The sequence below is a fragment of the Artemia franciscana genome, chromosome 11 (assembly GCF_032884065.1).
Source record: "Artemia franciscana chromosome 11, ASM3288406v1, whole genome shotgun sequence".
Taxonomy (NCBI): Eukaryota; Metazoa; Arthropoda; class Branchiopoda; order Anostraca; family Artemiidae; genus Artemia; species Artemia franciscana.
In genome coordinates, this window is record NC_088873.1 from 23,654,981 (window position 1) to 23,671,789 (window position 16,809).

Here is a 16,809-nt window from a genome sequence, read left to right on the forward strand (position 1 = left end):
GGGATGGGAAGATGTCGTAAGGAAAGATTTAAGGGAAATTGGAACTTCTTGGGAGGGTGTAAAGAGAGAGGCTTTGAATAGAATATATTGAGATGGAGGAAGAGCGTGTGCAGCTGTCTGGCAGTGTGGTGTTGCAGTGAGTTGTTAGTAGTAGTAGTAGTATAAAATGCTCTACTGAAGCTCTCGACTAGGTTCTTAGCAGTCCTTCTTACAAATAATTGAATAATAATAAGGTTAGATATCAAATTAGTATGTCAAATTGTTTCATTGATGTTAGTATATACACAGAAAAGGAAAATACAAGCAAGTCTCGTGCTAAGAAGCAAAATTGGAAAGTACCAAGAAACGGATAAGCAAAATTTCTGTTACCATCATTTAATTTCCAACCATAATTGGCCATTTTCTCAAAAGTGTTCGTGCCCTAGAAATATGAACATTTAAAACACTTTAAAACAACTTCTGGAGCCATATTTCTACCGTGGTAATTAAGTTTTGAGTTTAAATATACAGTAGATCATACGTTGCGCAATTGCTGTCTAAGTAAAGACTGATGTGAGCAAAATGTATTATTATTTATTTTTATTTAGACCAAAGTAATTCTTACAGATGTTGTCGTAAAAACTCCGAAAGGGGCTCATCTGATTGGAAATTGGAAGTTCTAGTGCCCTTTTTGATAGTCGAAGGTGATTTGAGGGCAGCCCACCCCCTCCCTTTATTCCCATTATTTCCCCAAACACATTCAATCAAAATTTGAGATAGCCATTATGTTCAGGGTAGTTGAAAGGTCTAGTAGTATGTCTTTTAAGTAGTATGTCTTTCTTCGGAATTGGAAGTTGTGGATCAATTGTGTTAATCTAATTAAGCAGTGCAGTGTAGCTAACTATGCTGAGTTCCGACGAGGAAAACTTTGGTAGGATTCAGAGGATTGAGTCCATCCCTACTTGGAAATGATTGCAAAGTCTCGTCTGTTCTTAGCAGCAAAAGAATTGTCTCAAACAGATAGAAAATTTATCGCATTTTACAGAATGTCGCATTTTACAGAAAGTTTATAGTTGCACAGTTCTTCATATTTCTCCACTTATCCTACAAATTTCAGTTTTAATTCCTGATGACATGATGAGAGCCAAAATAATTGGACAATATCAACGAGGTAGCTCCCGAAAACGTGTGGGACAACACTCTGCAACGCAACTGTGATCACGGCTGAAGGCTCATACGTAACCGGTTTTAGACTGATTGGAAACAAGTCTCATCTGGATTACCTCGTGAGTGGGCCCCCAGTCCACTTTAAGGCCATAGTGAAAAAAACAGTTGCGTGTGCAAACGGTTACCAATTCTAGTCTCAAAACAGTTGCCCTGTGGGCGCTGGGACTTAGACATAGTTGCTTTTACTACCACTACAGTTAATGTAACTAATGATGCTAGGACTATTGAGGTGAAACCTTTATTGAGAGTTTAGGAGGAGTTCCAACTAACCGAAAAAACTATATGCACGCAGGTTTTCAAATGGGCATACAAGCGATATCATAGCGCTATACTTTAATAGCCAGAAATATCATTGAAACTTTTAAAGGAGCTAATTCGGTTGAAAATTCAATATCCTAGTGCCCTTTTTAAGAGTCAAAAGAGATTGGACGGCAAGCAGCCCTCCTGCCAAGCTCATTTATTTTCCAAAAGCATCCAGTCGAAATTTGGAGACAGCCATTTTGTTCAGCATAGTAGAACACATAAGTAATTACATCTTAATGGACATTGGGTATGACATCCACCCACAATTATGGAATTAGCCCATTGTGCTTTAAAATCAAATGTTGCTTTGAAACTAAATCAAAAGGCACTGTGTGTATGGTTGGCAATAAGACACCTCAGCAATATATTGGAAACAACTGGGGGTATTAAGTTGAAACTTTCAAGGCTAATATTATTACTACTTCTGCTCTCACAGTTTAAATAAATCAAAAGATTGTAAATGTATCCTGGTTGTCAAATAGCATAGATATATCAAACAGATCAAATAGAATAGAATAGGGAATTATATTTTATTTTCCAGGTTGACTATAGGAGGTACAAAATCAAATTAAGCGACACTGTTAGTGTTAGGATTAAAAATTGTTGATAAGTTTCTCCAACATACAAATAGCGAGCCAAATTATGGATTCTTGTAGGAAAAATCGAAACGATATAAAATATTCTTTTTTCCATGAAACAAGGAATCCTACACACTTTCTCCCTCCGAAATAGCTAAAAAAGTGACTAATGGCACGAAAAAGTTACCAAATAATGACCCAAATAATATCAGTTTAGAGGGTCAGAAGTACATATTCTCAAATTCTCAAAGACTTCGCGCATCATTCTCAATTATTTATTTTTCATTGTGCTTCTCCTTATCATTTATTTCTGTTATCTTCACACATAAAAGTACAATGAATCACAGCAAAAGACGAATCTTTGATACGCAGGATATAAAAAAGCATTGAGATATACGTATCAAACTAAACGTCGTCACCAAGCGTCCATAGATTTTTTTTTCAGCAGCAAAGAGTTTGCTTTTGTTTGTGAATTTATTTTTCATTGTACCTCTCTTTATCATTTATTTCTGTAGACTTCGCATATAAAGGTACAATGAATAACAACAAAAAAGGAACTTCTGATAGTCACGATATAAAAAGAAAACACATTGAGATATATCTATCAAACTAAACGGCGTCACTCAGTATGAGATCAGTTCTCCTTAGAATTCTTTTTCAGCTTCAAAGAGCTTGCTTTTGTTTGTGAATGTTATCAATCTTTTTTTTATGTAGCTTCAACATCTTTAGTATGACAGTACAGCTCATCTCTTACTGCCCAAAAACTTTCCAGGATGGCAATGATTTCTTCCAGATATTTCAGTCAATCCCATTTTTCAGTCTTTAAACTCTCTCTTTTAACAGACTGTCGGTAACCTTTTGTTTTCGACGGACATTTTCCTTGTTGTATTTATAGGTTTACCTGCAAATTCAACATTTTTCTTTTCTTTTTCCTAGTTCTTCTAGCCGTTTAGCTTCTTCTTGATCAGCTTCTCGCTTCTTTCTAATAGCTTCCTCTTGATCTTTCTTGCGCTCACGCTGAGCTTCAAGATAGTTCAAATAACTAGCTCAAGCTCCCTGTGCAAGCTTCATCAGGTCACTTGTAATAGGAACGTTCTCGGGCTTGTCTCCAAACATTTTCAACTTGTCAAAATTGTCAGCTTTGCAATCAACATTATTTCTCTTATTGTTTCTCTCTGTTCTGACATTATATTTCGGGATAGAGTGCTATCAGGAAACAAGAGTGCTGCTTTGACAACGCCTGTAAGGTTTGGGTATTTATGCTTCCCAAATGAACCTTCACAATACAGGAAATTCACCCAATATTTGTCAACTTTCGTCAAAGCTTCCAAGTCTGAATTCTTGTCAAGCTGCTTGAGCTTTCACTCGTCATCCAAAACATATGATCTTGAAACACCAACTTGTAGTTTCGTAGCTATGAAACCAATATCTTCCAAGCTTCGTGCTGTTTTTCTCTCAGTAGGATGAAAGCATCTGAAGCTATTCAGGAGTCTGGCAGAGTTGCTGTTCAAGGAGATGTCTTTTAGCAAGTAGGAAGCTGAAGCTCTGAAGTGTTCATGTACGTACCCTCATGATGAAATATTTCTTATGATGTTTTTCAGCATATTTTAGGTAGTTATAAGACAACACGATATCAGCTAGGCTCTTCATATTTGAATCGTCAAAAAGCGTGGCATCTTGCCTCTTAGCTACTGCTTCAACATTCATTTCGTTATGTCCAGACAGCACTAGTAAGAGTTCCCTTAGCTGTGCAAACAAGAAATAGATCAGTGGTTCATCATGACAAAGCTTTTTAATGAACTCTGCAAAGTAGTTAGCACTGTTCACAACAAACTGGCACTCTGCCTTCATAGTTAGATTCTTCAGAAGCTTTTAAATCAACAGCCGGGGTCAAGTGTAAGCCATCTGGTGGACATGTGCTTTATAAACCCTACAGTTGTTACATTCATTTCTTGCTCTATCTTCCAAAGGCCTCTAATCTAGCTGCCAGCCCAGACAAAAATAGGACATTGCTATCACCAGTTATGAAATATTACCTGCAATAGCTTCTAGTCTTTTTAGGAAAGTATTATGAACAACATGGATCCTGCATGTCCTGATATCTAATAATTTGATCTCCGGTTATTTGAACTCTTCAACTGTTTTTCAAGTGCTAAACTTTTTTTTATTGGTGGAATTCATCAATAATAACGAAATGATTCATCAATTGTCTACATTAGCTCACGTTTTAGATCTTCTGCTTTTGTAGGACCAATGAAATAAGTAGCTAAGAAATGACAGACAACCCTGTTCACTTTCTCAGACCAGAATCGGGCTAGAATTTGAAACTCTTTTTTACTAGCTCCATTTGTAGTCTCATAAACCTCAATAAAGTAGTAGACACTATTTAGATCATCCAATACCATCCACCTAAAGTAAGGCAACAAAGTGTTGGTTATGATGTATGCAAGCTTATCAGCACCAAGAGCAAAGTCCTAGAACTGGCAACCCTCATGCCATCTCAAGACTGGTACATAATTTGCATTATGTTGAAGATTTTCAAATACATTTTGAAAATTTTCACTTTTTTGAATTTAATAAGTAAAAACTTAAGGAATAAATATCAGTATAATGTAAATTAAACTGGCAATCCACAGTCATTCTTTTTTTTTGTAAAGTGCAAATTATGGTCTGGTTTTGAGATGGCATGAGGGTTGTCAGCCCTCCTTGTGTTAATTTTTGCTTGTTTTGAGTTTGACTTGGTTGTTTATTGTAATTTCTTTTCGTTTTGTGTTTCATTCATTTATTAATGGTAATTTGTGGTAGTTTTATCTGCCCCCCACTCCTTTAGTTTCTCACTTTTTCCACGTAGTTCACCCACTCTTATATATTTTCTTTTAGCTTGCACTCCTCCACCTAAATGTAGGGTCACCAAAATAAATCATGTGTACTTGCCTGGCTTTCCCCTAATAAAATCCATACAAATTGATAAATGTTACAAATTATTATTGAGAAAGGGGGGAATGATTGATCCAGACTGGGTTTAAAAAGGCTAAAGATATTAAGATGGAACTTCAGGGAACGATGAGGCGAATTTTAAGCTACATCTAAAGACACTATGTACATCCAAGTTTTCAAAAGGATATATCTACATTATCTCAAGAATGACAGAGGGTAATAAGTTGAAACTTTTGAGGCATATGAAGGTAAATGTTGAAAAGTGATAAGAGGGCAACCAGCCCCTTTCTTGGCCTTTGTAGCTACCCTCTCTAAACACATTAAAAAAAACATTAAACACATTAAAAAAAATTCTGACAGCTGTTTGGTTCAAAACAGTCTAAAGGTCAAATAACTATGCCCCAGGGACAAAACATTCCCCCACCCACAGCCCTTGGGACAGTAGCAGAATTTTTTAAGAGTCCAGGGGAGGGGCAAATTTGGAGCCAATTTTTCAAATCAAGTGAAGATAACAGTGAAAACTGAAAAATGAATCATATATTACCATAAAGCCCCTGCTGATTCTAGGTGGGAGTCAAAGGTCAAGCTAAGCCTGTATACCTCCATGGCGGTGATGGTAGTTACAGGCAATGAGGCTCGATCTTCCGTCCCTGGGCAGCAGAGGAAATCCGGCAGCGCACCTCAAAGCGGTGGAAGGGTGTAAACACCACTGAGCTCCACGCCGAGCGATTTGGTGGCCAACGCGCTCCGGGTGACCCGCAAGACTGGGGACCTTGCGGTCAACTCTATTCCCAAGAAACATTGATGGATCTGAGACCTAGAAGAAAAGTTGTAACAACTACGGCGTCCCCGGCAAGCGACGCGGCCCCCGTATTGGCGCGGGTGTCGAGAAGTAAACTAGCCAACCATACTACGGCGTTCTCGGCAGGCGACGCGACTTTGAATATGGCGGCGAAGTCGAAAAATCTTTTCAACGCCATAAATCTAGGAAAACCTACCACAGTCATTAAACAGGCAAAATCCAGGATAAATGTTGGATGCTGGAATGTAAGATCCGCTAAACAAGAAGCCACACAAGCTATTCTTGTCCATGAGCTGGAGAAGTACAACATAGACATACTCTGCATATCCAAGACCAGAATCTCTGGTTCTGGCTCTATAGTTATAACGGCTCCAGAAACACTACATCAGTTCCACTTTTTCTATTCCGGAATAGAAGATAATTCAGGACTCCATGGAGTTGGTTTCATCATGAACCAAAGAACCAGAAACGCTCTCCTAGAATGGGAACCAGTCTCCTGTAGACTTGCTAGAATCAGACTAAAAGGAAACCCTGCAAATGTGTCCATAATTTCTACCTATGCCCCCACCCGTGACGCTACTGAAACGACCAAGGATGATTTCTACGGTGAACTGCAGCAGTTGTCTTCTTCTATAGCCGCACGTGATTACTTGATTGTTGCTGGAGACTTCAACGCAAGAGTTGGTCCATCTGACCAGACCACAAGACAAATCCTGGGAAAATTTGGACAGGGTCACAGATGCGAGAATGGGCAGAGGTTGGTAAACTATGCCTTGATGAACCACCTTGTTATCACCAATACCATATTTCAACACAAACCTAGCCACCTCTTAACTTGGCATTCAAATGACGGTGTCACTAAGGCCCAAATTGACTTCATTCTCGTACGCCAGCGCTGGAGAAGCTCCGTGCAGGACTCTCGCTCTTACAATGGCGCGGACACAGGCTCACAGTCTGGATCTGACCACAGGCTCGTCACAGCAAAAATTTTGCTACGTCTTGCAATTCGAAGAAAAAACAAGTCAAAGGTCGGCTTCGATATCGGTAAACTTCAAGACAAAGAAGTGTGACAGGCCCTCAATTTGGAACTAACTAACCGGTTTGACGCCCTCAGCTCTGATGAAAACCTAACTCCCGATAAGAGATGGGAGACCTTTAAAACCGTGATGACAGAGACTGCTGATGAGATCCTAGGCCAAGCAAAAATCAAACGACAACACTGGATAACCGCTAGAACCCTGTCAATAGTCGGTGAACGAAGACAAAAGATGGGAGGCCTTAAAGAAGAAACAAAGGAGTTACGCAGACAGGTAAAACGCTCTGTTCGGCTGGACCGCCGCCAAATGTGGGAAGATGCTGCCGAGTCATTAGAAAAAGCAGCACGCTTACATGACACCCGCAAGCTTTACCAGATCCTGAAGGAATCCGTTGGTAAGAAAGCTGCTGTCTCAGAAATAATCAAAAACAGATCAGGAAAAATCATTAGTTGTCAGAAGGAACATTCAGCAAGATGGAAGGATCACTTTCAGCTCCTCCTGAACCCATCCCCTTCATCTACTCATGATGCCTTCCCACCTTCCGTCTCTAAAGAGCCTTATGATATCGAGCTGGATACACCAACCAGAGCCGAAATACTAAAAGCGATCAAAACCCTAAAAAACCACAAAGCCCCAGGTGAAGACGGCCTCCCCCCGGAACTATACAAACAATGCGCTGAGGTCACTGCTGAACAGCTCCATGGCATTCTCGACGAAGTGTGGAGGACCAACACTTTTCCAAAAGACTGGAAGACATCAGTCATCCTCCCTTTCTATAAGAAAGGAGACAAAACCGAATGCAAAAATTACCGCGGAATAAGTCTCATAGACATTGCCGTCAAAATATTCGGGATCATACTCTTGAACCGCTTTAAAGGGGCAAGGGAGGAAAGAACTTGAGGAAATCAAGCCGGCTTTTGACCAGGTAGAGGGTGTACTGATAATATCTTCGCCTTTCGCCTCATTATCCAGCAGTTTGAAAGATACAACCTACCCCTGATCTTGATGTTCCTGGACTCCATTGCTGCCTTCAACTCTGTCACTCGCCAGAAACTTTGGAAGATCCTGGAGAATGACGGAATGCCACTGAAGTTTGTTGAACTGATGAAGGCATACTATGACGCTTCAGTGAGCCGAGTTAGAATCTATGGCGAAGAAACTGAAGAATTTCTGGTTGAGTTCGGAGTAAAACAAGGATGTGTCCTCTCTCTGACTCTGTTCAATTATTGCATCGATTGGGTGCTTGAAAATGCTCTATCATCTTATCCAGGAGCGCAGGTTGGACAGAATCTCTCGCTGACTGACCTCGATTATGTGGATGATGTTGGCCTCCTGTCAGACCCTGTAGAAGCCCAAAACATGCTTGACAGCGTTGTGGCCTGGGCATATCTGATCGGCTTGAAAGTCAGCACAGAGAAAACGAAATTCATGGCTATTAACCATGACACAGGGCCATTCCCACTAACTATCAACCAAGTTCAGCTGGAAAGTCAACCGTTTCACATACCTAGGCTCCCAGCTTTGTACTGACGGATCTTCCGACGCTGATATCCAACAGAGAATACAGAAAGCGCAGACAGTCTTTGCCTCCCTTCAGAAACCCTTATGGAATCGCCGTGAAATCAGTGTCCAAACGAAAGTTCGAATTTACATGGCACTAGTCCGCACCGTTCTCCTTTACGGGTGCGAAACATGGTCGGCAAAACTACAACAAGAGAATACACTTAAGGTGTTTGAGCATACTTGTCTACGAAGAATTCTCAGAGTACAGCTACGTGACTGTATCTCCAACGTGAATATACGTCGAATGTGCAATATTCAGAGAGATGTTGTGCTCACTATTAAAGAACGCCGTTTGAAATGGTTGGACCATGTATTGCGGAAACCGCCAGAGTACCTGCCTCGCCAAATACTTCTAGTTGAGCCTATTAGCTACTGGAAGAAACGCCAAGGAGGACAGAGGAAGAACTGGTGGAACCTGGCCAAGTCAGACCTTGAACCAATAGGGGGTTTCAGAAAATTTGGTCACAGATGGTCAACACAGTGGCTCGCCTTTGCAGAGCAGCTGGCACAAGATCGATCAACATGGTCCAAGAAGGTCTCTAAGATCATCGATGCCGGGCGAGGTGGAAACGCCTGATTCCCGCCACAAGTACAAGTACAAGTATAAAGGCAAATATATACTAAATAAAAAAGAAACTGTTCTGTTTCTGTGAATGCTTGAATTATGCAGACTAATCTTAATTTTGACAAGATTTTGAGTAAACAAAGTCTCAGCAGGGTGGGCAGAGGGGTTGAGTTGCAAAATGGGATCTCGGAGGAGCAGTTGCCCCTGAATAGCAAATTACACCCCTGCCCTGGGACAAAGACTTGAATTTATGAAAGTGAACCATTTTTTATATATAGGATTGTTTTTTTAGTCCTATGTGTGAGAACAACATAGCTGTAGTTAAGGCAGGAAATGAAGTTAGTAGCTTATTTTGTATTGAATAAAGAGTAAAGCAAGATTTCTTTCCATCTCCATTTATACGGATCATTTTGATGAACTTGGTTCAGAAGAACACAGCAAAGGCTGCAGGCAAACAAAGAATCAAATAGGAAAGTGAAAATTTCCTAAACTTGGATTATGTGGTTGGCTTGAGCATCTTAGATTTAAATAATAGCAAAACAAATGATTTTTAGAGGTTCTGAGAGTTCAGGGTGCAAGAACAGGCTTAGAAATTAATGTTAAGAAGACTAAGCTGCTTAGACTAGGAATAAATGAAGGTGAGGGCATTGTTGAATCACAAGAAGATTGATGAAGTGGGTAGCTGCACTTACCTGGGTAGCATTAGTAGTGAAGATGTTAAAACTAGAACACCCAAGGCCCAGGGTGGTACATCACAGTTGAAAGAAGTTTGGAAGAATAGGAAGATAAGCCTGTGGACCAAAATTAGAATATTGGAAGTTATGATGATGACAGTGGTCAAGTATGGTTCTGATGTGTGAGTGCTTCCACAGATGGAGAGGGATTTGTAAAATGTTTTCAAGAGGAACTGTCTATTGGTCTCTGGCTTAGTGAAGTTAAAGCCCATATCTCTACCCTATCCCTCTCTAGAGGACACTGCACTTTGATCTTTTACAATATTTGTCCTATGAAAGTTAAATGTTGAGATATAAATGTACTACTCAAATGAGGTATAAGGGAAGTGTTTTGAACTTACACCTTTGCTCAATTGTGATCTATAAGGTTTTAAGGATTTGAAAATCCATTTCTTAAATTTAGGGGGGGAAAGCCTTGATATTAATAAAAATCTTACTGAAAAAATAAAAACAAAATCTTATAAAACTAGTAAGAGTAGGGAGACTGAAATGTCAAAATTAAGATAAAGTGTTTTTTTTCAAAATTTAAATAGGTAATCTATGTAGGACCTATGATCTTCTCAGCCCTATAAATAAGAAAGGGTAGAGATGGTCACTTGATAACACCTTCCTAATTTCCAGGGCAAATTTAGCCTAGACTTAAATGAGAGTAAATAATTGCATTCCATTGACATAACCAAAAAAGTTCTGGACATAGCCCTGTGTACATTGTTAAACTTTACATTTGACTCACTAATGAAATAGCTAAGAAATAGACATAGCTTTAGAATCAGAATATCCTTCCAAATGATATTTTTTTGCATTGAAAATGAACTCTATCCCTTCCCCAGTAAATTTGTAGACAACATAATTTAGCTAGGATGAAAGTGAATGTGTCACTTGATGCCTTTTTTTGTCCTCTTTTATAATTTAATAATTGCTTATGAGAGGAATTAAAATTTGAGCCCATAATAAGGCCCCAAAGATAAAAGTCCATAGTAACCAAAAGTTCAAAAGCACATTTCTAAACAAAAAAAAACTGTCTAGTGAGAAAAATTATCATTTGTAGCTGATTCAGGAACATTAATTATCATTTTTCCTTGGTCTTAATAGTAAAATGTTATTTTGAAAACAAATTTGCAGGAAAATTCTGAAAAAGCCTCAAAAGTGATGGTACAGCAAAACTGATGTCATTTTTGAGGGGGTTTCTGCCTTTCTTTCAAAAATTCCACAAACTTTCAAAGTAAGATGTTAATATTGTGACTGAAGAATAATAATTACCATTCCTTTTACCAATCAGATACCAAATACCATTCCAATTACCAATCAGAAAATTTACTATTGCATTTATCTATATCTACTAAGATTTTCAAAAAATTTAGTCAGATTTTGGGTAAATTTTTGATTAACTAACTAATGAGCTAGCTAAGAAATAGAAATACTTTTAGAATCAGACTTTCATTCTGAATCAAGATACAATTCATTTCCAGTGGAAATGAGCTTCACCCTAATCCCTACCTCCTCCAAATACATAAGATAAAATGACACTTATTTTCAAAGGCTATCACAAGCTCTGAGAGCCAAATTTGCTTTATATCCCACATAAAAGTAAAGAAAACAAAATTTCAAATTAGTATATTAAGTCAACTTAACACACTCAAAACATTACATTATGTCAAATAAACAGTCGACACATTAAAATCAAAAAGGTTCAGATTAACAAGAGCTAAGAGTTCATATGGCACTTGTGACAAGGCCAGAAGAGCCAAAAGCTCATTGGCATGAGCTCTAGCAAAATTATAAGAATCAATAGATTGATTTAAAAAGAATATCAGAGGCTTAATGCCGGTTGCGATTTAAAATAAGAGCTTTGAGTCATGAGGTCCTTCTAAATAAAAAATTTCATTAAGACCCAGTCACCTATTCTCAAGTTAAAAATACCTCAATTTTTCTATTTTTTCCAAATTAACACCCCCCAGCTCTCCCAAAGAGAACAAATCCATTCCAATTATGTCAATCATGCATCTATAAATTGTGCTTATCCTTCCCATCAAGTTTCATCCCAATCTCTCCATTCTAAGCGTTTTTCAAGATTTCTGGCTTCCCCCTCCAGTTCCCCCCAATGTCACCAGATTTGGTTGGGATTTAACAAATTTCATTAAGATCTGATAACCCATTCTTAAGCTAAAAATACCTCATTTTTTCAGATTTTTCCAAATCAACCATCCCCCAACTCCCCCCAAATGGTCAAATGAGGGAAATGACAATTTCCAATTTTATCTGGTGTTGTCCCTGATACACCTGCCAAATTTCATTGTCCTAGCTTATCTGGAAGTGCCTAAACTAGCAATCCAGGACCAACAGAATTTGCAATTGCTATATGTAACTTGGTAGATACCAAGTGCCATAAAAAGGCAAAATCATCAAAGATAAAGGGCAAATCAGAAAGCTTGACAATTGCTGAAGGGGTTAAATTACAAAAACATTACAAATAATAAAAAAGCAAGAGATCAGAAGGGGAACATCTTGTGGCAATAAACTATTAAAAGACAAATGAGTTGATTTTGGTAAGAACACAATCACAAATGATTACTAATTATACTATCATTATTATATTAATTACAATATTATTACTGATTATATAGGCTACCTTGAGTTGTATATTTATACTGAATTCTCTATAAGTTATTCTTTTGTTTAAACTGATTTAACAGTTTGCCAAAATAATAGAAAATTCATTGCATATATATAGTTGGGTATGTATTTAGACATTGGAAGGGAAGCATTCATTTCTGACGCAATAAACACTATATTTGGATTCAGGATGAAATTCTGATTCTAAATATATGTCTATTTCTTAGCTATCTTGCTAACAAGTTAATCAGAAAAGGGTAAATTTATAGCAAACCATATAACTGGCTTTTGTATAAAGTGAACATACCACTTGATGCCCTTTCTTATGCTCTTTATGAATATAATAATTGCTTCTACCTTAAATTGCAATTTAAGCACTTTTTTAGCTCTTAAAAATGACAAATTTTCAATGGTCATTATGACTTTTTTATGTTCTTTACAGATATAATAGTCGCTTCTACCACAAATTCAAATTTAAGCACTTTTTAAGCGCTTAAAAATGACAAATTTTCAATCAAAGTACAAGTTATCCATTGTTTCTGACAAAACAATTCTATGTTTTTGACAATAATAATACTACATTTTCTCAGTGCAAAGAAGAAATGCCATAACATTGGTAAAATTAATTTACCCAAATTAATGTTGGAAAATCAGTGCTTGTGGATTATATAACATTAATAAAATGGATTTATAATGAAACAGTAAGTTTGAGATCAATGTTATGAAGTTTGAGACAAATGTTTTTAGCCTTTTTTATACCCCATATTTAGGTCATTTTTAAGAGCTCAAAAAGTGCTTAAATCTGAATTTGAGGGGGAAACAATTATTATATTCACAAATAGCATAAAAAAAGACATCAACTGGTATATTCACTTTATACAAAAGCCAGTTATATGTTTATGTTTTGCTATAATATTACCCAGAAAAGGATAACATTCTAGACAAGCTACTTTTTGCTATCTTGAAAAGTGGTTAGGTGAGGAAAATAAGACTTTCACTTATGAATCCAGGGCTAAAAGCATACTCCATGAAGGTATTACCAAGCTACTATGTTAACCCTCTTCTCATATCCATGTCTATGAAATTTACTAACTTGAAACCCATTGGAAATCTGACAAAACAACAACATACCTTAATTTTTAGTTTCTTTTTCTCTAGTTTTGGTTCTGAGAATGCAATTCCTATTATTTGAGTAAAATTTTAAGCCTTATCAATGTTTTTCTTAATATTTAGGAAATATATTTGTAGATCTTTGTAACCTCATAAATAGGGATTGAGCAAAGTTGTGAAGCTAAAAGTGCTTTTATTGTGCTTAACTCAAGCAGATTATCTATTCTGCAAGGTTTCACTTTTATAAAACAGAGATTTTTAAAGGTCATTGGCCTCTAGAGGGAGAAGGAGTAACTTTTATATTAATAGAATACTCAGATAGCTAAGAAACAAACTTAACTCTGGTATCAGAATTTCAGCCTGAACTGAAACAGCCTATAACAATTGTTTCCATTGCAACTTTAATTCCAAAAAAATCCATTTAAGGGTCTTTATAGACCCTCAAAGATGATAGCTAACTATTTTCTCTAATTTGGATACAGTATTTATAGGCTACCTGTGCTAGTATCAATGTTGTTAAAACTAGTCTACCTTTAAATTGAATCAATGGTGACCAAATCAAGAATCAACAAATGCTTGAAAAATATACAATAGCCTGTGGGTAAATTTCTAGTTAATTGACTTCTTACTAATTTGGAAAGGGTTTAGGTTAGGAAAATGAAACTTTAAGGGATGGGTCTTCAGGCTAAAGTATGTCCTGGGAAGGTATTTTAAAGTGCCCACCTCTACTCCTTCTCCTTCTAGAGGGCCCTAAAATTTGTCTAGATGACAGACCTGTCATCTAGACAAATTTTGAAATTTTGACAAAACAACATTTTACCTTAATTTTCAGTTACTAGTTGCCTTTTCTCTGCCTTTAGTCCTGAAAATGCAATTCCTGTTATTTGAGAATGTTGAGCCACATCAATGTTTTTTTTCAAAATTTAAGAAATGTATTTGCATATCTTTAAAACCTTATAAAATGGAATTGAGCAAAGTTATGAAGCTGAAAACAATTTTGTTGTGCTTCAATTAAGCAGAAGATCTATTGGTAAAATTCTAGTTAATTGACTTCTTGCTATCTTGGAAAGGGTTTAGGTTAGGAAAATGAAACTTTCAGGGATGAAGCTATAGACTAAAGTATGTCCCGGGAAGGTATTTTGAAGTAACTACCTCCACTCCTTCTCCCTCTAGAGGCCCCTGACCTTTGATGACCTTTAAAAATATGTGTTATAAAAGTGAAACCTTGCAAAATAGATCTTCTGCTTAATTAAAGTACAACAAAATTGTTTTCAGCTTCATAACTTTGCTTAATTCCATTTTACAAGGTTTTAAATATATGCAAATACATTACATTTCCTAAATTTTGAAAAAAAACATTGATATGGCTCAAAATTCTACTCAAATAACAGGAATTGCATTTTCATAACCAAAGGCAGAGAAAAAGCAACTAGTAACTGAAAATTAAGGTAAAATGTTGTTTTGTCAAAATTTCAATAGGTATAGACCTGTCATGTAGATAAATTTCAGGGCCCTCTAGAGGGAGAAGGAGTAGAGGTGGGTACTTTAAAATACCTTCCCAGGACATACTTTAACCTGTAGACCCATCCCTGAAAGTTTCATTTTCCTAACCTAAACCATTTCTGAGATAGCAAGAAGTCAATTAACTAGAATTTTACCAATCTATTTTGAAAGGTTTCACTTTTATAACACATATATTTTTAAAGGTCATCAAAAGTCAGGGCCCTCTAGAGGGAGAAGGTTGCTTCAAAATACCTTCCTGGGACATACTTTAGTCTGTAGATTCATTCCTGAAAGTTTCATTTTCCCAACCTAAACCCTTTCTGAGATAGCAAGAAGTCAATTAACTAGAATTTTACCAGCCTGTGTGCTATGTATGCTATTTAGGTAAGGCTAGAAGAGATTTAAAACAGAGGTGAATGTCATATTTGGATTAAAGATGAAATTCTGATTCCAGAGATATACTCTGGTATATCTGATTATGATATTTTGTTTTTCTGTGTATCTGAATATTCTGTTAATATAAAGATATAGCAAGGTAGTTAGACTACTTTAAAATAGCCTACCTATTGGGGACACACTTTAGTCTGTAGATCCATACCTGAGTTTCGTTTCCTAACCTAACTACTTTCCAAGATAGCAAGAAGTAACTTGTCGAGAATTTGCCGTGTCTAGGCTATTTTTGGGAATTAACAAATTCAAATCCTGAATGTATCCTAACCTATTAGGCCTGCTGCTTAGCCTGACAAAATAATTCAGCTGGTAGTCTAGACACACAAATAGGCCTATTGCTTTCTGCTTGGTTTAGGAAGTTCTGTGTTATATAGCCTAAAATGATATTTAACTTGAATAATCAATACCCACCAAAACTCAAGGATGTCTTGCAGTAATATAGCTAGTTTTTTTGGTAAATTCTGACAGGTCCTTAACGTTAATTACGAAATGTCAGATTTTAGATGGACATATTGATGTACGTAAAGATGGCAGGAAAGACACAAACTGAAAAATAGAGTTTAGCAAAGAAGACGCTAGGCATACTAGACCAGTTTCACTAGGTGCATTTTTTTTTACCCCCTAAAAAATTCAGAGGGTATCTTATTTACTTAAATCTTAGAGTTACCTTAAGTCTAGAGTTACCTCTTGACCGTTTTGCTTGTTTATATTCTCCGTATTTTATCTGTTTATATTTCTATATCTTGATATATGAGACAGGTTATAAAGTAAATTTGCATTATTATGGCAATTGTCCGTCGGCCAAGTGCCATATTATGCCATATAGCGATCGCAATTTCTGTCTATCGGCCTCTCGGTCTGTTGGTTCGGTCGGTCTGTCTGTCAGTCCCGGTTTTCCTAGTTCGGGCACTTCCAGATAAGCTAGGACGATGGAAGCTAACAGGCATATCAGGGACAGGACGTGATTGACTGGACCAGATCCGGTGACTTTGGAGACGGTTGGAGGGGAAAACCCGATATTTTGGAAAATGTTTAGTGCGAAAGATCGGATGAAACTTGGAGGGAAGAATAAGCACAAGTCCTAGATACGTCATTAACATAACCAGACCAGATTTGTTATCTTTGGGGAGTTGGGGGGGGATAAGATAAACATACCTCGATTTTCACGATTTCCTCTCCCTCCATACCTTCCAGATTGTTGAATCGGGAAACGATTGTTATCAAGTCAATTTGTGCAGGTCCCTGACACGTCTACCAATTTTCACCGTCCTAGCTCGTCCAGAAGCACTGAACTTGTTAAAGCACTGGAAATCCTCTTTCAGGAAGATCCCGTTTTCCTTAAATCTTTCCTTACAACATCCTCCAACTCCGATTGGGGATGACCTGCATTTCGTTTAGCCCCATACAC

General features: G+C 37.3%; 2 protein-coding genes across 4 annotated transcripts in view; one reads left to right on the forward strand and one right to left on the reverse strand.

The window, feature by feature from the left end:
- LOC136032988 (protein lifeguard 1-like) overlaps positions 1–15,980 on the reverse strand; it is a 36,171-nt gene extending 20,191 nt beyond the window's left edge. The window contains exons 1-2 of one of the 3 annotated variants that reach the window (XM_065713511.1): positions 15,813–15,980; positions 370–421 (exon numbers count right to left, since the gene is read on the reverse strand). In XM_065713511.1, the coding sequence (XP_065569583.1) occupies positions 370–400 (31 nt within the window). In that variant the 5' untranslated portion in view covers positions 401–421; positions 15,813–15,980. Of the gene's footprint in view, positions 1–339; positions 422–15,812 lie in introns of all 3 variants that reach the window. The other 2 variants (XM_065713510.1, XM_065713512.1) reach the window with 2 other exon arrangements.
- Positions 5,970–6,896, forward strand: LOC136032574 (craniofacial development protein 2-like). Its single transcript, XM_065712845.1, has one exon. It carries the CDS (start codon positions 5,970–5,972, stop codon positions 6,894–6,896), a length of 927 nt encoding a protein of 308 aa, XP_065568917.1.
- Positions 15,981–16,809: the final 829 nt, after the last annotated feature.

Coding starts and splice junctions, on each gene's coding strand:
- LOC136032574 (XM_065712845.1), top strand. CDS start 5,970: ATGGCGGCGAAGTCGAAAAATCTTTTCAACGCCATAAATCTAGGAAAA.